Below are 17,980 nucleotides of genomic sequence, written 5' to 3'. Positions count from 1 at the left end.
TATCTTTATATTCTTGTATGATGGATATGAACCATGGATTCTTATGCATCTCCTGTGCATAATCCCTCTTGTAGGCAGAAGGAATTCACTGTCTCATAATATAAAAGATTAAAGTATTTTCAATAGATGGTTATTCAAAGTTTTCCAGATGTATAAGAAAATCTCTGTAGATAAACTGACCTAAATAGCAAGTGATGATATGTGCTTATTCTCCCCACAACATCAACATTTCAAGGAGCTACAAAGAGTTCCTACTTACCAGCTCATTACTGTTCTTTGCCTGATCATAAGTATAAGAATAGGGAAACAGCAACATCTGGGAATAGGAGTGAATAGTTAAGTACGCCTTGATAGTAGAAAGATGTTTACGAATAAAATCAGCCAGAGCTTTGGTCTCCTTTTCGGACTCAGGTGCGCTGCCACAGTAAGTGTCATCACAAGGTCGTTTTGAGGCACCAACAGCTGCAGGGAGAAATTAATATTGCACTTAATTAAATGCAGTGATGTTGATGGACCTTTGAAAAATTAGCTAAAACCACCAATGCCATCCTTTAGACTTTTTAATCAGCTTTAATTTAGCCTTTTGGTACTTGTATCACGTACACAAACAAAACATTTATATGCTCAGTATAACACAGCATTTAGCAAATATTTTATTTCTACTATATTTGGAGTGTGTCTACATGTGCTATTAATGCTATGAAGGCTTACTGCACAGTAAAGTACTACACAGTAAGCTTTCCCTGCTGGTTCTGCTCCCAATGGGCAGATCCACATAAGCACGCATGTGCATCTTGCAGCATCTCAGAGCCCTTTGAGACCTTGCAAGAGGCATGTGTAGGAATGCAAAATTAGACCCTGGATATCCAGGTGTCCAAAAAAACCCATGGGGGAAAAAAGCAGGGCAGGGCAATGTCCCAGACTGTGCCCTGATGCTACCGGAAGCTTGGTTCTCCACAGAGATGCTCTGTTAGCTTGCCAGAGCATCTTTATGGCTGGCCTTCACCCTGGTGCTAAAGCATGCTGGCTGCTGGTGCAGGGCAAGCAGCATGCCAGCAGAAAGCTGGACCTGGACTCCTGCTGGTAAGTAGGGGGTGGGGAAGGGCTGGAGGAGGGGGGAGGGACCATGGGAGGACCCCCGCTGGCCCCACCCACTCCCCCAGCCCCCTGGATCACTGCCTCGCCCAGCCCAATCCCCTGCCTGCTCCCTCAAACCCCCACAATCGCTACCCTGCCCGGCCCCAGCTCCTGCCTGCTCCCTCAAGCCTCCCTGATCACTGCCTTGCCTGGCCCCATCCCCTGCTTTCTCCCTGAGCCCCCCCACCATGACTGCTGCCTCACCTGGTCCCATCCCCCAATCATTGCCCTGCCTGGCCCCAGCATCCCAGCAATTAGAGGAAAAAAAAAAGCCCCAGTAGCAGCTGCTGTTGGGGTTACTGGGGCCACATGGCAGATCCACCCCACAGAGCACAGGGCCCAGGTGACAGCCCCAGCCCCAGCCACACTCATGTGATGAGGTAGTGGCAGTGCGGGTGCCAGGCAGCTGGGGCTAAGCCCTGCTGCCCACCACTGTCCTGTGCTGTAAGGGGAGCTCTGCCACAAGGCCCCAGAGCCCCCACAACCCCTGCTATTGCAAGGTGAGTGCAAGGCCTTTTTTTTTTTAATTTAAAGTGCTGGGAGGCTGGGGCCAGGGGGAGCCATCAGCGGGGCTGGCATGCAAGCAGGGGATGGGGCCAGGTAGGGCAGCCATTATGATGATAGAGACTTCCAAATTGCTTTAACACTGTAGATATATCAATAAAACATTGCCCAACTGATCCCTGTCTCTCATTCTGTCTCTCTCTATATAGTTTTTTTTGTTTTAATTGTGCAGTAACATAGATTTCAGGGTATTTTACACAGTGACTTTGGGATTTTTTTCAGTTTTCAAGTAGGGAACACCAGAATTCCTGCTAAGGATGCAAGTCACAGAACCCAGGCAGAGGAGCCTACTCAGAGCTGGCACCTTGGAGCCAAATGGAGGTGGCTGACCTCCTGGCCAGTTGGGGCCAGGAGGACATGCTTTGACAGTTCAAAGCAGGCAACCACATTGGAACATCTTCCAGGTAATAGCTGCCCAGATGTCTGAGCAGGGGCACACATAGCAATAGTACTGCACAAAGGCCAACCCTGCACTGGCAGCTGGCCCAGAGGGGCAGATGCCTCTACTGGCTGTGCAGGCCCCAGCTGGGTCTGGCAGTTGCACAGCAGGTCACAGCCAGGCAGCACCCACTACTGCCAGACAGTTGTAAAGGGTGCAGGGAACTCTCAGGGCTGCTTCAGCCGTCCAGCTGGCACAAGGGGTAGTGTCCCCAGGTACCAACTGGCTGGGCCACAGAAGGTCCTGGGAATGAGTAGCCCTGAGCTACTTGACAGGGCAGCTTTTTGTACTGATGGGGACAGGTGCTGGCCCAGGGGTCTAGCTCCCCCTTGCTGCAGATCCAGGAGGAGCCAGGAAGGGTTATTTTGCCCCAAGTTGCACAATTTGCCCCACACCAAAGTGCATGTCGGGGCACGTGAGCTGAGGGAAAAAGCTCTGGCTCAAATTTGCACCACTTCTATTTGAGCTGCTGCAAATACACATGCTTGCATGTGTGGACACACCCAGTGGGTGTGGCCCAGAACAGGGTTGCTCCTACCCTGCTCTGGTCCCTTGCAGCAGCCAGAGGGAGCTCCAGACTCCCTTGGGGTACTAACCTTGGGGCTGGCAGGGAGCACGGGGGTCAGTTGTGATGTGCATGGGGCCAGGAGATGGCTGCCACTGTAGAGCTTTCCCAGTCCCACGAACATGGGGACAAGGTCCATGTTTATTAGGGCTTTCCTGTACAGCTGGGGGCTGGCCAGGAGCTGTTCTGCTTCTGGGGCAGCTCCCAGCGAGGCCCTGGCTGAAAAGCAGAGAGCTCCCCAGTGCTGTTTGGCTCTTGGCTCCTGAGTGGATTGTAGGAGTTCCCCATCCACTGTGACCTCTGGTGTTGTGGCTGACTAGGAGTAAATTTGCTTCTGGTCAGTGTCTACACATGCACATTTACAGGCAGTAATGAACTTTACAATACTGTAGACTAATTTACTGTGCATGGATAGGCAGTAATGCTTTACTGTGCAGTAGATTAGTCTTGTGTAGACACACCTTTAGAGGAAAACAAGTATTTCACCATCATTTACTATACAGAGGTATATGAAAACTTCAGTGCTTTATTAGATCCCTTGCCTAGCATGTCAGTGCTAGGAACTACTTACTGCACCATGCGGCATCAAAATTCCTGTTGGGATCAGTACCAATGCAGCTGCTACCAGCATGTTTAGAACGTGTTTTTCTCCACATGCGGTTCTGCAATGAAATGATTATTTCATTTATTTGAATCCAAAATGAGATGTCCCCCCCTCCCTGTTCAACACAGGAGCAGGGAGAGGAAGAACCCTTTGTTCTGGATTGGAGTACAAGATATGGAGGCAGGCAGCTGCTGCAGTTCTGGCTTTGATGCTAACCCGAACTCAAACCCCAACCCTAACCCCAACCCTGACCCTGGCTTGGGGTTAGAGCTGTAGCTGCTGCTTGCATTCCCCACCACCTCTACTTCTGTGCCACCTCCTCAGTGCCTCTGTCCCCACTCCCCTCCATTGCTGCTTACCCTCAGTTGTGGTTCCAGCCCTGCTCTGCCCTTGTGGCGGCAGCAGCAACAGTGGCATCATCTCTGGCACCAGCCCTGACTGACATAGTCCCAGTCCCAGACCTAGTTCTGGGGCTGGGGCTGCCACCACTGCAACCATTGCTCCCTGACTGGGTGTAGGTTGGAGCCAGAGACTCAACTGGGGGAAAGCAGTGGGGCAGGCAGTGTGAGGGCTGCAGGCATTGCAGAGGACAGGCATAGGCGGAAGGGTAAGTGGCAGGTGGGGCAGGAACCAGGAGGAGGCAAGCATCACAGGGGTCAGGTACAGGGAGGGGACAGGTACCAGGGGTGAAGTGGTAGTGGGGCAGGCCACAGGGACCTACTGGGGGTGGGGGGGACAAGTAAGGGAGGGAACAGGGGGCAAGAAGTGAGGTCAGGCTGCCTGCCTCCTGCCTTCCTGCCTTCCTGCCTCCCTGCTGCTGCTTTCCCCCTGCAGCGGGGGGGAGGGGGTTAATGAATTTAAGACACTTCTCCAATAATTAGATTTCATATATGGAAAATTATAATGAAATTATAAATTTTCCATGTAGAAATTTAATTATTTGGGGGTCATCTTAAATTTAGATTTATCTTGGATTCATGTAAATAGGGTAAGTGCATGTAAATACTATGGGATAATTATAGTATTATGCCCAATCACTGGGATTCTTGTTCAGAAACAAGTGCGTACATACCTTGGTCCAGGTGTAGACATAGCCATCAATATTAAGAACAGGAAGTACAAAGAAGTCAAGGTTGGTGAGAAGACGGGTCATAAGTTCATCTTTTCCATAAGTTTCAACAGCCTATGCAGGGATCAAAGAGAGTGCTGATCCTTTCACAGAATCAGAATGACAGATACTTCTGAAACTTATTTGAAAGGCAAACACAGGTGTTAACTTTTGAAACTGGGGCAAAATCTTCCTATCTGTTAAATTCAATGTGGGAGTTTTACAAATAGGCTGTGCTCAATCCAGTACCAAATGCAAAATTGCGAATATTTTCTTTTGAGGGTGTATGATACATTGAGACCTTGATTCAAACCCTATTGAAATCAATGGAAATCTTTCCGCTAATTTCATTGAGCTTTGGCTCTGGCCCAGATGCTCAACAAATGATGATGATGATGGTGATTTAGTGCTGCAAAATGAATTGTGTGTGCTTCACAATCTGATGTGTGAAACAATAAAAAAAATTGAGGTAATTTTAAGTGCTGGAAGGAATATAGAATAAATCCCATATTAAATTAATACAGCCGTACTGTTGTAAGCCACCATTATTCCTATAGCATAAAAATGCACCAAAGAAGAATCACTGATTCTCTGGCAGTCTCTCAAATCAATACGCCAGTGGGCAGAGCTCTCTATCTACTACTACAGTCACAATAGCATGGGAACATATGTGACTTGCAGAGACAAATTTCCTTATTTTTTCCCTCTGCACACAGCAGATACCAAGACTCTAGCAGTAAATTGCCTGATTGTGGTATATGCCTGTGTAAAATGACTGTTAGAAAGGTATATGAAAGCTGTTCTTGTAATCTGGAATTTTCACTCATTTTACAGAGATATTAAAACTACTGAATTGTATAACAGTGGAAAATCAGACCTGTAGGCTTTTGATGGATACATAAGTGTAGGTTAGATGTAGGATCTGCAAATGCCTCTCTCTGTCTTTTGTATATTCTCTAAGAGTCTTCTCATCATATGCCCTCCCTTTTTGTCTTTGGACTTTCGTTGTGTCCAGTACTACTATCAAATAAATAAATAAAGATGATCCTGCTAATGCATTTCTTTGTATCTTGAATCCTCTGTAGAAAGGTCCCAACTACCAACTAAATTCATGGATTGACTATTTCAACTAATAAGAAAAATAGTTACCGTGACTTTAAGTTTACAAGAATAATGGTAACACATGCTATTTGCACTACTGTTGGGAGTTAATGAGATCACATTCCCATCAACTTGACTGAGATGTCACTTTCAATTTCCACTGCTCCTTATGCATAACTGCATGGATGTCTCACAGGAAAGGAAGATTAGGCTTGTCACCACTGTCTATGCCAGCATGATCCATTCAAGTACTTTGGTTTTCCTCTATCTGGATTTTAACTACTTGCTGCTGCTTCTGCTTTTAGAACTTTAAGAACAGGAACTTTTACTACATTTAAGAAAATAGTATCTGAAAACAGGTTGTCCTGCTGAATGTGATATTTCTTTCTTTCCACAGAGAAGGCTATATGTACAGCATTCCCCAGTCCCCCAGGCAATATAATGAGGAGGAGAATAAAATATTATATTTCATTTAAGAATTAATCATGTGCACCTCATTTTACCTGTGAACATGTTAGAAGATGTTTTCCAGTTTCAGAAAGTTGTTATTTTTATTAAATAAAACATATTGACTGAATAATGGTTTTGTTAAATATTTATTCATATTTAGGTAAAAAAAGTCAATATTATGTATTGAATTTAAGTCATAATTCTAGGGGGGAATATACTGAAAATATAATATTTTCCCTTTTGAATAGAAAATGTAGGGAGATATGTCTGTATCCTCCCTATCACTGGAAAATATTTATTTAATCATCTTGTTTTATTTAGGGGAATGTTAATCTCACCCTTTTTCCATTGCAAAACAAAAATAAGTCCAAGGAACCCAAATACCTGAAGCATTAGGAAGAAAAGGTTCCTTCCTACTTCTAAGATGCATATTGAGGAACTTTTTATAGTTTATCTTGACTTCTCCCATTCATTAGGATCACATAAGGGGCTGAATTATGTACCATTGAATTGATGACAAAACTTCCACATCACAAGTTGAGCCAGGAGCCTGACAGGAATTGTAGTGTCACTGTCTATTATAATGGTGCAGAATTAAAATGGATACATTTGTTTATCTATTCCCCTGTGTCCCCCTCCACCTGCCCCCTGCCTCACCTCCAAACTATATGAGAATAGAGGTTATATGGATTGCTGCAAGCAAAGTCAATGAGACTGGGGCATCCTTGGGAAGTTTATCAAGCTGCACTAGGGCCACAGGACCAGATGTGAGGAACTGGCCTACAATATATACACACTGCACATCATGGGAGAATAGGCCCAAAGTTATAATTTAGCAACCCAAATCTAAAATAAAATAAAAAAAGAAAACAGTGGAGTAGAAACTGCTAAGAACTGATCTATATGAGATTATATATTGTGCAGGCTGAATTTTTTGTACAGCGAAGCTTAAATTGCAGTTCCTGTGAGGTGAATCATTTACAAATTGGGTCAAATTCAGTGATCTGTTTTAGCTGGGAAAATTTTTTGGAAAAAAACTCAGAATATCTCAAAATATTTTTTACTTCATTTCAGAATGAAAATGTCATTTCAAATTTGATACAAATATTTTTCAAAAAAGGTGATTGTTTTATTTTGGATTAAACAAAAAAAAGTTTCAATCTGACCTTTTTGCTGAAAAACCTGAAGAAGTAGGTCAATCTAACTGAATTTGGTATTTGGTTCAGGTACCAGCTGAAGAAAATCTATTAATAACACCATTTTAATTCTGTTATTGTATTTGGTTCATGTTTATTACATCATGTCAATTACTCTGTTTTTGTGAAAATGTCCTTTATTATGTTTACCAACCTCTTTTACAAACCACTGGCAGAATGCAGGGGAGATCCATTCTCTTGCATGGAAACCACAATCTATAAAGATGGCCTTTTTGTTGTGACCACTTTTTCCCACCTATAGTAAATTAAAAGTCATGAATAAAATAACCTTTGTAGCACACCAGTTGTTAATACTCTGTCACCCAGCTGGTATAACTTAACATCAGTATGATATATATTTCTTGATTAAATTGAAACCTAATACTCAGAGTGCATTCCTGCCTCTAGATAATCATGATGTGCAAGCTGAAGTCATGAAGTTGCATTTGCTTTATTTTTATTAATTCCATTAAGCTCATGTTTTCACAGGTTGTTTGCTGCACAGTGATGATATATTTCCTACTTGTATTACTAGTTGACAAGATGAAGTAAGATGATTAATTCTTGGAAATTCTGGTACTATTTAGGGTAAGTAATCTTGGGATCCCCCCACTCAGATTTAATTTTAGTATCTTATATCATGTAGCAAGAGCTACAGGACAGAATATCCTATCTGAAGAAAATGCAGACAAATTGTGTTTGTTTTCTGTTGCCAGACAGTGACATTTATAGATACTTTATCATAAGTGGGTTTACAAACAACAGATGGAGTGAACATGAAGGTAAATCATTTACACTGCACACAGGAATATGGTTAAATTTATAGATCTGAACTTTCAAAAATGTATTACAGATTTCTTTTAATAAACCCTTTGCCCTAAATCAAAAGGAAGAAAGAAATCACAATAAAAGTAGTCTATAAACTCTTTAATTTCTGAAAAGCTTTATGATAAGATACCAGAATTAAGTGATGGCTTAATAAATATTATAATATTATGCATGTTAATAGGACAGAACACTGGTAACAAGAATTAAAAACAGTTACCTTGAGGAGATACATGGGCCGCCCTTCAAAAGTATTCCCAATCACACTGCGAGAGACAAGGTCTGGGTTCTGAGCAGCCATGTCTGCAGTCCAAGCAGCTATCTGTTTCATAAAGTTATGAAGTATAACTAACCCCAAAACAATACATTAATAGATATTAAGCCAAGAAGGAATTGAAACTCATTTGTCTGCCCTCCCATGTAATGTAGTCCATATAACTTCCTTTCAGCAATCTCTATTTCTATTAGATTGTATCTTTGTAAAACATTTGGTCTTGACTTGAAAGTCTCCAGTGATGGAGAATCCATTTTAACCCTTGCTAAGTTATTGCTTTAGTTTATTAACTTAATTGTGAAAAAAATGTACATCTCTTATTCCTAGCTTCAACTTCTGGACACTTTTTGTCTTGTTGTACCATGTTCTGCTATGATGAAATTCCTGTTCCATGTGCAGGGATTTATAGACTGCAATCAAGTCCTTAAACTTTTCTTTGTTAAACTTAGAAAAAGCTCTTTTAATCTTCCCCTATTAGTATAATTTCTTAATCCATTCTGTTGATCTTTCTCTACATCTGTTGCCATTTTATCGTCATCCTTCTTGGACAGAGTATTCCAATAGCAGTCATATCAGTAATAAATACAGAGGAAATAAACCACCTCAATTACACTAAACATCCCTCTGGTTATACATACATCCAAAAATCTCATCAGCCACATGAGGACTTTTATTATTATTTATTATTTGTATTACCATAAGTTTAGGAGCTATAGTAATGGAGCAGGTACTCATGGTGCCAAGCTTTGGATAAACAGAATAAAGATGCTCCAAAGAATTTATAATCTATGTATAAGATGAAAAACAGCTAATGGCTATAGAAATCAACAGGGGGGGGAGTTCAAGGACATTGTGAGATGTTACTTGTTAACATGATGGGCTGTGCTCTAAGGACACCAGCAGCCAAAACTTTTTCAAGGGTTTTGTAGACATCAGAACAAAGAGATTTGGGCAGGGTTTGGAGATGGATTAGGATTTAATTTTGCATACATTAAAGGGGAACAGATCAAAGCAGGAGAGGCAGCATGGAAGAAAAGAATGAATGTGCTTGTTTGAAAATGTAAAAAGTTGGTCACAGAGTGCCATTTTTGGCTGATCAATTAGAGGCAGGAGTTAACCGCATGATACTGAATAAGAAATGACAGATAACGTGGGGATAGGTTAGGGTAGGAGAGTGAAGTATGGAGAATATGGACTTTATCAGTGGAAGAGGGTCTGCTTTGCCATAGCATCATGCTGGGAATTTATATAATAATTCAAGAAGGTAATATATTTATAGACTTTACCATTTCCCAGTTGTTGTATTTATTATAGCTGTGCCCAGTAGAACGAATGTTGCTGTCAAACTGAGTATCCAGTAAGGCTTGCACGTTGTCAATCAGAACTCTGCAATAAGCCGATTATGATAAGTATAAAGAGATGCATGTAACTTATCAACAGCCTGAAAATCTTCAGCAAATTAGGCCCCTTCTTTTTGAGAAAGCATCATGCACATTGATCTGACTACTGGAACTCAGGCCCCACTGATTGTGAAATGAAATGTGAGATTTGATTTACATCTTTGACCACAACATATGGTGAGCTCAAACCTAGATTAAATTTATGCTTTGCTCCTGGAATGTAATCAGGAAGCAATAAACTCTTCCTGGCCAGTCTCTGTCCACTGAGCCTATCCTCAGCTCCCACCCTCCCTTCATCAGCGTGCCTTCAGAGTGCTAGTTGGTCACCACAAAGAACGTAGCAACACCCTCAGAATAAACCTAAGGAACAAAGGCTTTTCCTTTGGGGCAGCCCTCTCCTCCATGTCTCAGCTGAGCTGATGGCACAGAAAGACATTTGCTCTGTCATGCCATAACATGGTGATGTTGCATCCCAATGCTATGACAGCAATAAAATGGCAAACTTCTCTCTATCAAACCAGGTTCCAGTGTTCAGACTTAGTTTGGCAGAGACGTTATGCAGATGGAATGAAACATGCCCTGGCTCCTTCATGGTATTTTATATAACCTTAAAATGCCACAGCAAGGTGACAAAGAGCATGGCACTAGAGTAGTTCCTGTTGCTAGCTGAATCTCTGCTGTGTACCTTTCTTATTGCCTGAGATTAATAAAGATAGCTTAACATCAAGGACTACCTTGGGGCAGTTTACTGTTTGTTCAGCTACTTTTACTCTGGCTACAAGAAAATGAAGTCTCCATTGTTTTCTCAGTGCTTGTCTTATCCTGGTTGGGTAGAGAGAACAGATTTGTAAGAACATTCTGTCCTTGATCATAGCAGCCTAGATAGAAGACTGAAAGGTCAGTTTGCTGTGCACCTCTAGCCTTTATATCAAATACTTGAGATGGATACACTGACATGATGTCATGGCACTGCAGCTGTACTTCAAAAGAATTGTATCTTCTCTAGCTGTCACAAGGACACTCTGTTGAAGTTTGTCAGGGACACCCTCTAAACCTTCTCACCCTTGTTGCAATCAGAAGATAGGTGCATGAACTTGTAAAAAATAATGTATATTTAAGGAAGTTCCAGCACATGTCAGAGTAACTCCTCCCTTGCCGAAGAGGAAATCCTACATAACTTCATTATGCTAAAGAGAGATCTGATAGCACTGAAAATGCTAGTGGTAATTACAAGTTTATTTTCATGATATAATGTGGGCCATACATTTGTTTCACATTGTGTTTGCACTTCTAATAAATATCTCTATGAATGGATTCTTCACAGATTGAAAACATGTAGTTTGCAAATTTTAGGAACTAATGTAATGAGAACTGCACTATCTAGTAGGGAGGAATTGGAAATTGAGGCTTGGACAAGGGGTTGGGAGCAAAACCCTAACTATATCTCACCTTTGCTTAGGACAGCCCCGCGTGGGCTGCGAGTGGCTGCAGCGCAGGGTGCCGGCCACAGAGTGGGGGAAGGGCCGCTTTTCTCTGCACCAGGAAGGAGCCCAGGGAAAAGCTGAGCGCAGGGGGGAGGGGGAAGTGGCCCCTTGCCTGCCCTGTGGCCAGTGCTCCCTGCTGCAGCTGGTCACAGCCCACGTGGGGCTGTCTGGAGCAGGCACAGGCAGCCCCAGGTGGGCTGCAAGAGGCTCCAGCACGGGGCGCCGGCCATGGGGCAGGGGAGGGGACGGTTTTCCTCCCTATGCTCAGTTTTCCCAGGCCACTTTTCCTCCGGCTTCTTCCCTGCCCAGGGTCCTCCCCTGGTCTCCCTCCCACCTTACCTGAGTTTCCAGTGTGGGGCAGCCACGTGGTCCCAGGCCAGGCAGGCTCTGCTGTTGCAGGAGCCCGCTGGGCTTCCCCTGGGTCCTACCGCCCTTGGTTTCTGTCATCTTTGACAGGAATCAAGGGCAGAGCAATATTAATTTTCTAAATTTTTTAGGGGCCCCTGGCCTGGATAGAATGGCCTCATGGGCCAGATTTGGCCCACAGGCTGGATTTTGCCCACCCCTGCCATAATAGTAATGATTGTCACTAAATGGACATGAGGTCATTAACATTTGTCCCATGGAGACTGGCATGTGAGGAAGGGGGGAAAGCAAAACATGTTGAAGAATTTATCTTAGGCCTGAAAATTTCTATGGGTCTTGTTGCCTCTAGGGAACTCCTGCAGATCCACCTTTGTGATTCCTCTCTTTACTGGCCAGCAGTTCTGCTTTGTCTTTGTAAAGGGATTTAAAGGGAATGTGGCTGCTCCATCATAGGAAACCTGAAATTTAAAGTAACCAGCGGCCTTGTGACAGCGGGGGAAGGGGGCATATATCTAGAACATACTCATATTCCATTCCATTCTGCTCCAGGATGTTTTCAACATCAAAAGAGTTGTCAGCTTCAACCCGAAAATCAACTCTGGTTTGTGGTTTTATTTGTGTGATAGAATCTGGATGCCAAAAATCAACCTGAAAAGAGGAATAAATGAGAATATGTACATATGTAATTGCAACTTTTACATTAGTGTATGTATTATAGCATATAGATCGCAGTTAGTATGGTGATTTTCACTGTTTTGTCATTATATTTCTGCATTTGTCAAAACAAACATGAAGATAAGATTTCATAGGAAATTGATTAGGATGATATTAGAGCATGCCATTTACTTATCATGGGCATGTCCAGATAAGTGTGCACATGCCTGTTGTGGCATCTCAAACCAGTTTGAGACACTGCAAGAGGCACACTAAGAATGAAAAAATGTTCCCTGTGCTACATATTTGTGGTGCAGGCTCTAAATTTGATATCTGGGTTTCCAGGTATCAAAAAAAAAAACACCTGGAAAAAAGCTGGTTTAGGGTATGGTTCTACAGCGTGCCCTGAAGCAAGCAGAGGCTGTGTCCTCCAGAGATACTCTGGCATCTGGGCAGAGCTTCTCTATGGTCCTCCTTCTGCCCTAGCACACTGCCTCAGGGTGTGGGGCAAACAGGAGTGGGGCAAGGCTGCAGTGTGACCAGGTCCCAGTTAAGCAGAGACTAGAGATGCAGGGGGGCTGTGTGGTTTCTGGTGGGGTATGTGGGGGTGGATGTGGATGGGAGTGGTAGGGGAATTTTGGGGGGGGGCTGCCACATGCCTGCCCTCCCACCCACTGCAGTGCACAGCACCTGGGACAGGCAGCAGCAGCCAGCTAGGCCATGTGCTCTGTGCATAGAGTACTGGCCTGGCCTGCATTGTCCCGCCCCGTCCACCCTGCTAGCATGCCTTTGGACAGGACTGGAACAGATCCCGCTACAATCTGTGGCTTGTGTCCAAAGACATATGCTAGCAGGGCAGGTAAGGCTGGGTCAGGCTGGGTTGGGGGTCTCCATGAAGGTCAGGTGATGGTGCATGGCTGCAGGGCTGTGCCTCCAGAGGGCCACAACCACCCCAACAGCCTGGTTGGCTGTTACTGCCAGTGCTGAGGGCTCTGCACCACAGGCGGGGGGGGCAACATGTGGTGGCTCCCCCATAGACCTCCCCACAAACCCCACATCTGCCACATATAACCACAAACCCCATGCCCCCTGCATCTTCCTACATCCCCCCATGTCCTCCTACACCCACCTACACAGTTCACATTCCCCCACATCCACCCACACCCCTTCCCACCCTACTCCGGCAAACCCTACATCCCTCCATCAGATACCCAGTGTGCCCAGCTGCCAGACAGGATGAGACCTGCTGGCAGGAACTGTGGGTGCAGAGGCAGCTGTCCCCATATTTTGGTTACTGAAGGGGTCAGGGTGATTTTTCTATGATAAGAAAACCAAAAGCAAACAGAAAGCATATAGATATTTAGAATTTATTTAATTATGATGATAGGTAGGTTTCCAAACTGGTAGGTTTCCAAATTGCTTTAACTCTGTAAATATATCAATAAAACACTCCCAACTGACTGATTTCTCTCTCTCTATATATAGATCTTTTGTTTTAATTGCAGAAGGTCATGTATTTTGGGGTATTTTAAAGAGTGAATTTGGGATTTTTTTATCACAGAATTTGCAGTCTTTAAATATGGGAACACCAGGATTCCTGCTAGTGAGGCAAGTGGCAGGACCCAGGCAGAGGAGCCTACTTAGGGCTGACACCTGGGACCCAGCTGGAGGGTAAATGAGGTAGCTGTCCTCCTGGCCATTTGGGGTAAGGAAGGACATACATGACAGTTCAAAGCAGGCCAGCACACTGAGAACATCTTCCAGGTGATAGCTGTCCAGATGGCAGGGTGGGGGCACACGTGGCAGCAGTGCCGAACAGAGGCCAACTGTGCAGCCATGGCCCACTGGCAGCTGGCCCAGAGGTGCAGATGGCTCTGCTGCAGTGCTTATGCTACAGCCCAGGTGGCCACGTGGTCCCTGTCCAGGTCTGGCAGATGTGCAGACATGGGGCTGCAGGTCCAAAGGGGCAGATGGTGTTGCAGGTGGCAGCAGGTCACAGCCAGGCAGCAGCCCCCATTTCCAGACTGCAGCAGTAGATAGAGGGTACAGGAGCCACTCTAGGTCAGGGCTGCTGCAGCAATCCAGCTGGCAAGTGGGGGGGGGGGGGGGGGGGGGGGGGGGGGGGCGCTAGTGTCCCCATATGTCAACTGGCTAGGTCTCAGAAGCTCCTGAGAGCAAGTAGCCCTGAGATGCTCGCAGGTGGCAGGGTAGCTTTTTATACTGCTAGGATGCACCCCTTGAGAGTTATTTGCATTCAGATGTCAGTGACACTTTCTCAAAGCGTTCAGTTCAGCAAAGCACTCATCATATGCTTACAACTGGGTTTGCAAGCAGGCCCTCTTTCCTGAATCCTTTCCAATTTTTCAATATTAACTTTGAAGTATATGCACCAGAACAGGATTCAGTATTCCAGTATGATCTCAGTAATGTTATAGACGGAAGCAATACCATCTCTGTGCTTCTATGACCTCCTCTATACATGCAGGTAAAGATGCGATGGGATCCCATAGTCGCACATTAGATCCCATTATGCCTTCTTGTCAGTGCAGGAGCAGGGGGCTGCCACAGGGTGGTTTTGCCACCCTGTGGCTAGAAGATTGCCACAGGGGCACACTCACTCCTTGTATCCCTAAGCCCTTTTCAGTTATCCTACATTTTTGTAATTGTAACATGCATTCTTTGTTCCCATGTCCCTAACTTTTTGTGTAGCTGTGTTAAACCATTTTATTCAAGTAGACCCACTTTACTGAGCTACCTAAGTCAGTATGGATAACTCATTTGTCGTTTATCAATCCACTAATTATTTATCAGTCCATAATTATTTATCAATCCACTAATTTTGGTGTGGATTTTCAACTTCACTAGTCAGTTTTCTTCAGTCTCTAATTTTACTGGTCACAATTGTATATTTCTGTCCAGATAATCAATAAAGGCATTGAATAGCATTGGTCCTACAGTACATTACACTTAGACCCCAGTAGGAAAATTAAAAATTATCGTGTAATTTTTTTGGGATCAGAACTCATGACTCAATCCTGTAATTTCCTTGTAGACAAACGTACCTTGATTACAGAGAGAATTCTGCCAACCGGGTTGGGAAAGTAGGCCCTGATCCCACTGAATGTGGCAAGAGCCCTTCCTACTTCACTGGAGTTCTGCACAGATTTAGGAGTGCCTCTATGCACTGTTGTCTGCAGGCCTAAGGCTTTAGGGTTCATATGCATATTCAGATTTGTAAAAGGCATACATTTTTCTGGGACCTATTTATGTGAATAAGGAAAGTTGATCAAAGTAAAGATGTTTCTAAGGCACATTTTTCCCTTGGTATCTAAGCACTGAACAAAATATTATTACCTTGGGGATTATAATAATGTAAACAGGGAGCACTGTCATCTAAATATATTATGATAAATTGATATTCACTCTTTAAGATTTAACTTGCTGTTTCTAACAATAAGAAAAAAAACCTTGTTATTGCCTTATTTTATTTATTTATTTAATGCTTTTTCTATTTTGCATGTGCTAGTAACATACCATTCCTTAAATGGATGTTGCTTACAATGCAGTTTCATTACAGTCTGTAATTTTCTAGCATAGTTTAAAGGTTTCTTTTCTCTCATTTTAAAATGATTTAAGAAGAAAGGATTTAGCAAACATAAGACTGTTTCAAAATGATTTGATTCCAATAAAAATATTTTCAAATATACTTCTTTGGTAATACTATTTTTTGATGCAAAACTGATTAAATATCTTGCTCCTTTTTTAGTCAATAATGTCACTTCTTGATGACCAAGTCAATTCTAATTTGATTATGTCCCTTCTTTAGCTATTCCCTCCTTGAATGTAAAGGAAGTTGCAGATGTCATGTGCATCTACCAGTACTGTATCTGCATGACTCTCTTTGCTAAAACATATTACTGAGTTCTGTTGTCAACTCTATTGAGCTTTCCTTTTGCTTGTTTTTTTTAAAGAGATATTTTATTTTTTTCCTTTAGGAGGGTATCTATAGTACAAAGAAAGTGCTGAGGGGGGTGGGGAAAGGAAGGAGAGGTGGCAGCATACCAACAGTCCTGTTTTCCCATACTGTACCACCCTGTTGTTGCTAACATCTCCTCCACATCTGCACATCATTAAAAATGTCATGTATTCATCCCACAGATAATGGCCTTTTTTCTACCAACAGCTATTTTACAACATCAAAGCTGAAAGGAAATACTGAAAACACATTTGCTGGCTTTACTGTTTTTTCTCATGCCACCATATATCTTCCTTAAGGTCAATAAAAAGCAGGCAGCTCCATTCAGGACAGAAGAAAGCTTTAAGAAAACTCAGAAAGGAAAATAAGGCACAAGACAGAGAAGCCAAGGAAGTTCAAATAGGTGAGAGCCTAGTTTTTTTAAGATTGTATCTGAGTGAACAAACTCTGTTTTAACTCTTAAAGTCAGAGTGCTCAATCTGGAATTTTGATGCATTTCACATGAAACTTTATTTGCAAGTATCCTAAACACACTTTACCTTTTGGTTTTATACTTTATTATATTTGCAAATATGATTATAGTTTAAAGTCTGTAGTAGAATTTATTTAACACCTGCCTTAGGACTCCTGATAGTTTGACAGCCAAATTCCCACTGAATGGAGTGGAATCAGGATCAGGCTATTTATTAAGCAGTATGTGATGCAATATTTTTTATTGCAAAAACAACCAAAAAAACTATTTACTTCTTAGCTTACAATATGTCTCACCCTATGCAGACTATTTACCTTAATGTTGCTGGTCAAGGTGTTGAGGAATTCTACTTGCTCTTCATTGTGAGGAGTTACACGAAAAACTTTCTCTCTTAGAGGGGAGAAAGAGACATGATTTTAAACAGGCAATTCCACTAAGAGGGTTTTGTGCAGCATGGAAAGGAAGATGTGCAGAATTAAGCTATCTGTATCCTTACCTATCAAAGTGGTGATTATGAAGTGGAGCTGAAGCAGCTGCAAAACCTACAAGAAAAAATACAGCCCACATTTTTTTGAAGTAGGAGGCAAAGGATTGATTTCAACTGTTTTTATAATCTGGGTTGTCCTGGTCTTTTATTATGTAACAAACCATCCCAAAGATTAGCTGATTGATTGTTCTTCTGACCTTGTTTTATTTGCACACTATTTATAATACGTATATTTTCTTGTACACCTGTGGAAACAAGTAAGAGTCTCACGGTTGGCTAAAGCTCAGTTTTAGAGGCTGAAGTCACAGGCTAAGTACAGACATCTAGAAGACTGCAGGAGAAGCACTGTTGACCTTCAAGCTTTACTCTAGGCACCCCTGTGTAGGTTAGAGGAAGCAGAATGCATGTTCACCCTTGTTGGGTAGGGGGGGACTTGGAGCCTGCCCAAGCACAGCAGGTGGGGTGAGACTCTTGCATGCCTCCTACCATGCCCTGTAGGCTCCCTGGGCTGCCAAAGACGCCTGAGCAGAGCCAAATTGGTGAGTTGCCCCTGATTGGCTGGCATGGACATCACGCTCACCCCACCCACCTGGAGACCCCTTCCCCCCCTCCCCACGCATACACACAGAACCCAGGTGTCCAGGGCACAGCTGGGCCATAGACTTCCACGGGGCTGATAAGGATGTTGCCTGCCTCTTGTTTAACACTCCATTCCCTGGGGTGATAGAGAGTAGGCATTATGCTCCCAGGATCCCCGATTTTGTTATCAGTGACTTCATTGCCCTGCCAGTTCTTGCTGGAAGTCTGGCCTACCCCCTCCTGCTCTGGCTCATGAGGCCCTGTGGAGGGGCCACTGAACTGCCAGAAGGAGCATTTCA

General features: G+C 43.4%; 1 protein-coding gene across 1 annotated transcript in view; it reads right to left on the bottom strand.

The window, feature by feature from the left end:
* LOC149862954 (carboxypeptidase B-like) overlaps nucleotides 1–17,182 on the bottom strand; it is a 34,445-nt gene extending 17,263 nt beyond the window's left edge. Inside the window, exons 1-9 of the mRNA XM_090052000.1 lie at nucleotides 17,112–17,182; nucleotides 16,930–17,005; nucleotides 12,037–12,161; nucleotides 9,550–9,649; nucleotides 8,210–8,311; nucleotides 7,319–7,420; nucleotides 4,382–4,492; nucleotides 3,277–3,367; nucleotides 260–462 (exon numbers count right to left, since the gene is read on the bottom strand). Of these exons, the coding sequence (XP_089908126.1) occupies nucleotides 260–462; nucleotides 3,277–3,367; nucleotides 4,382–4,492; nucleotides 7,319–7,420; nucleotides 8,210–8,311; nucleotides 9,550–9,649; nucleotides 12,037–12,161; nucleotides 16,930–17,005; nucleotides 17,112–17,182 (981 nt within the window). The remainder of the gene's footprint in view (nucleotides 1–259; nucleotides 463–3,276; nucleotides 3,368–4,381; nucleotides 4,493–7,318; nucleotides 7,421–8,209; nucleotides 8,312–9,549; nucleotides 9,650–12,036; nucleotides 12,162–16,929; nucleotides 17,006–17,111) is intronic.
* Between the last annotated feature and the right edge of the window lie 798 nt (nucleotides 17,183–17,980).

This window comes from Crocodylus siamensis, chromosome 6 (genome assembly GCF_052110815.1).
Source record: "Crocodylus siamensis isolate JL-2025a chromosome 6, ASM5211081v1, whole genome shotgun sequence".
NCBI lineage: Eukaryota > Metazoa > Chordata > Crocodylia > Crocodylidae > Crocodylus > Crocodylus siamensis.
This window is presented reverse-complemented; position numbering and strand designations above follow the sequence as displayed.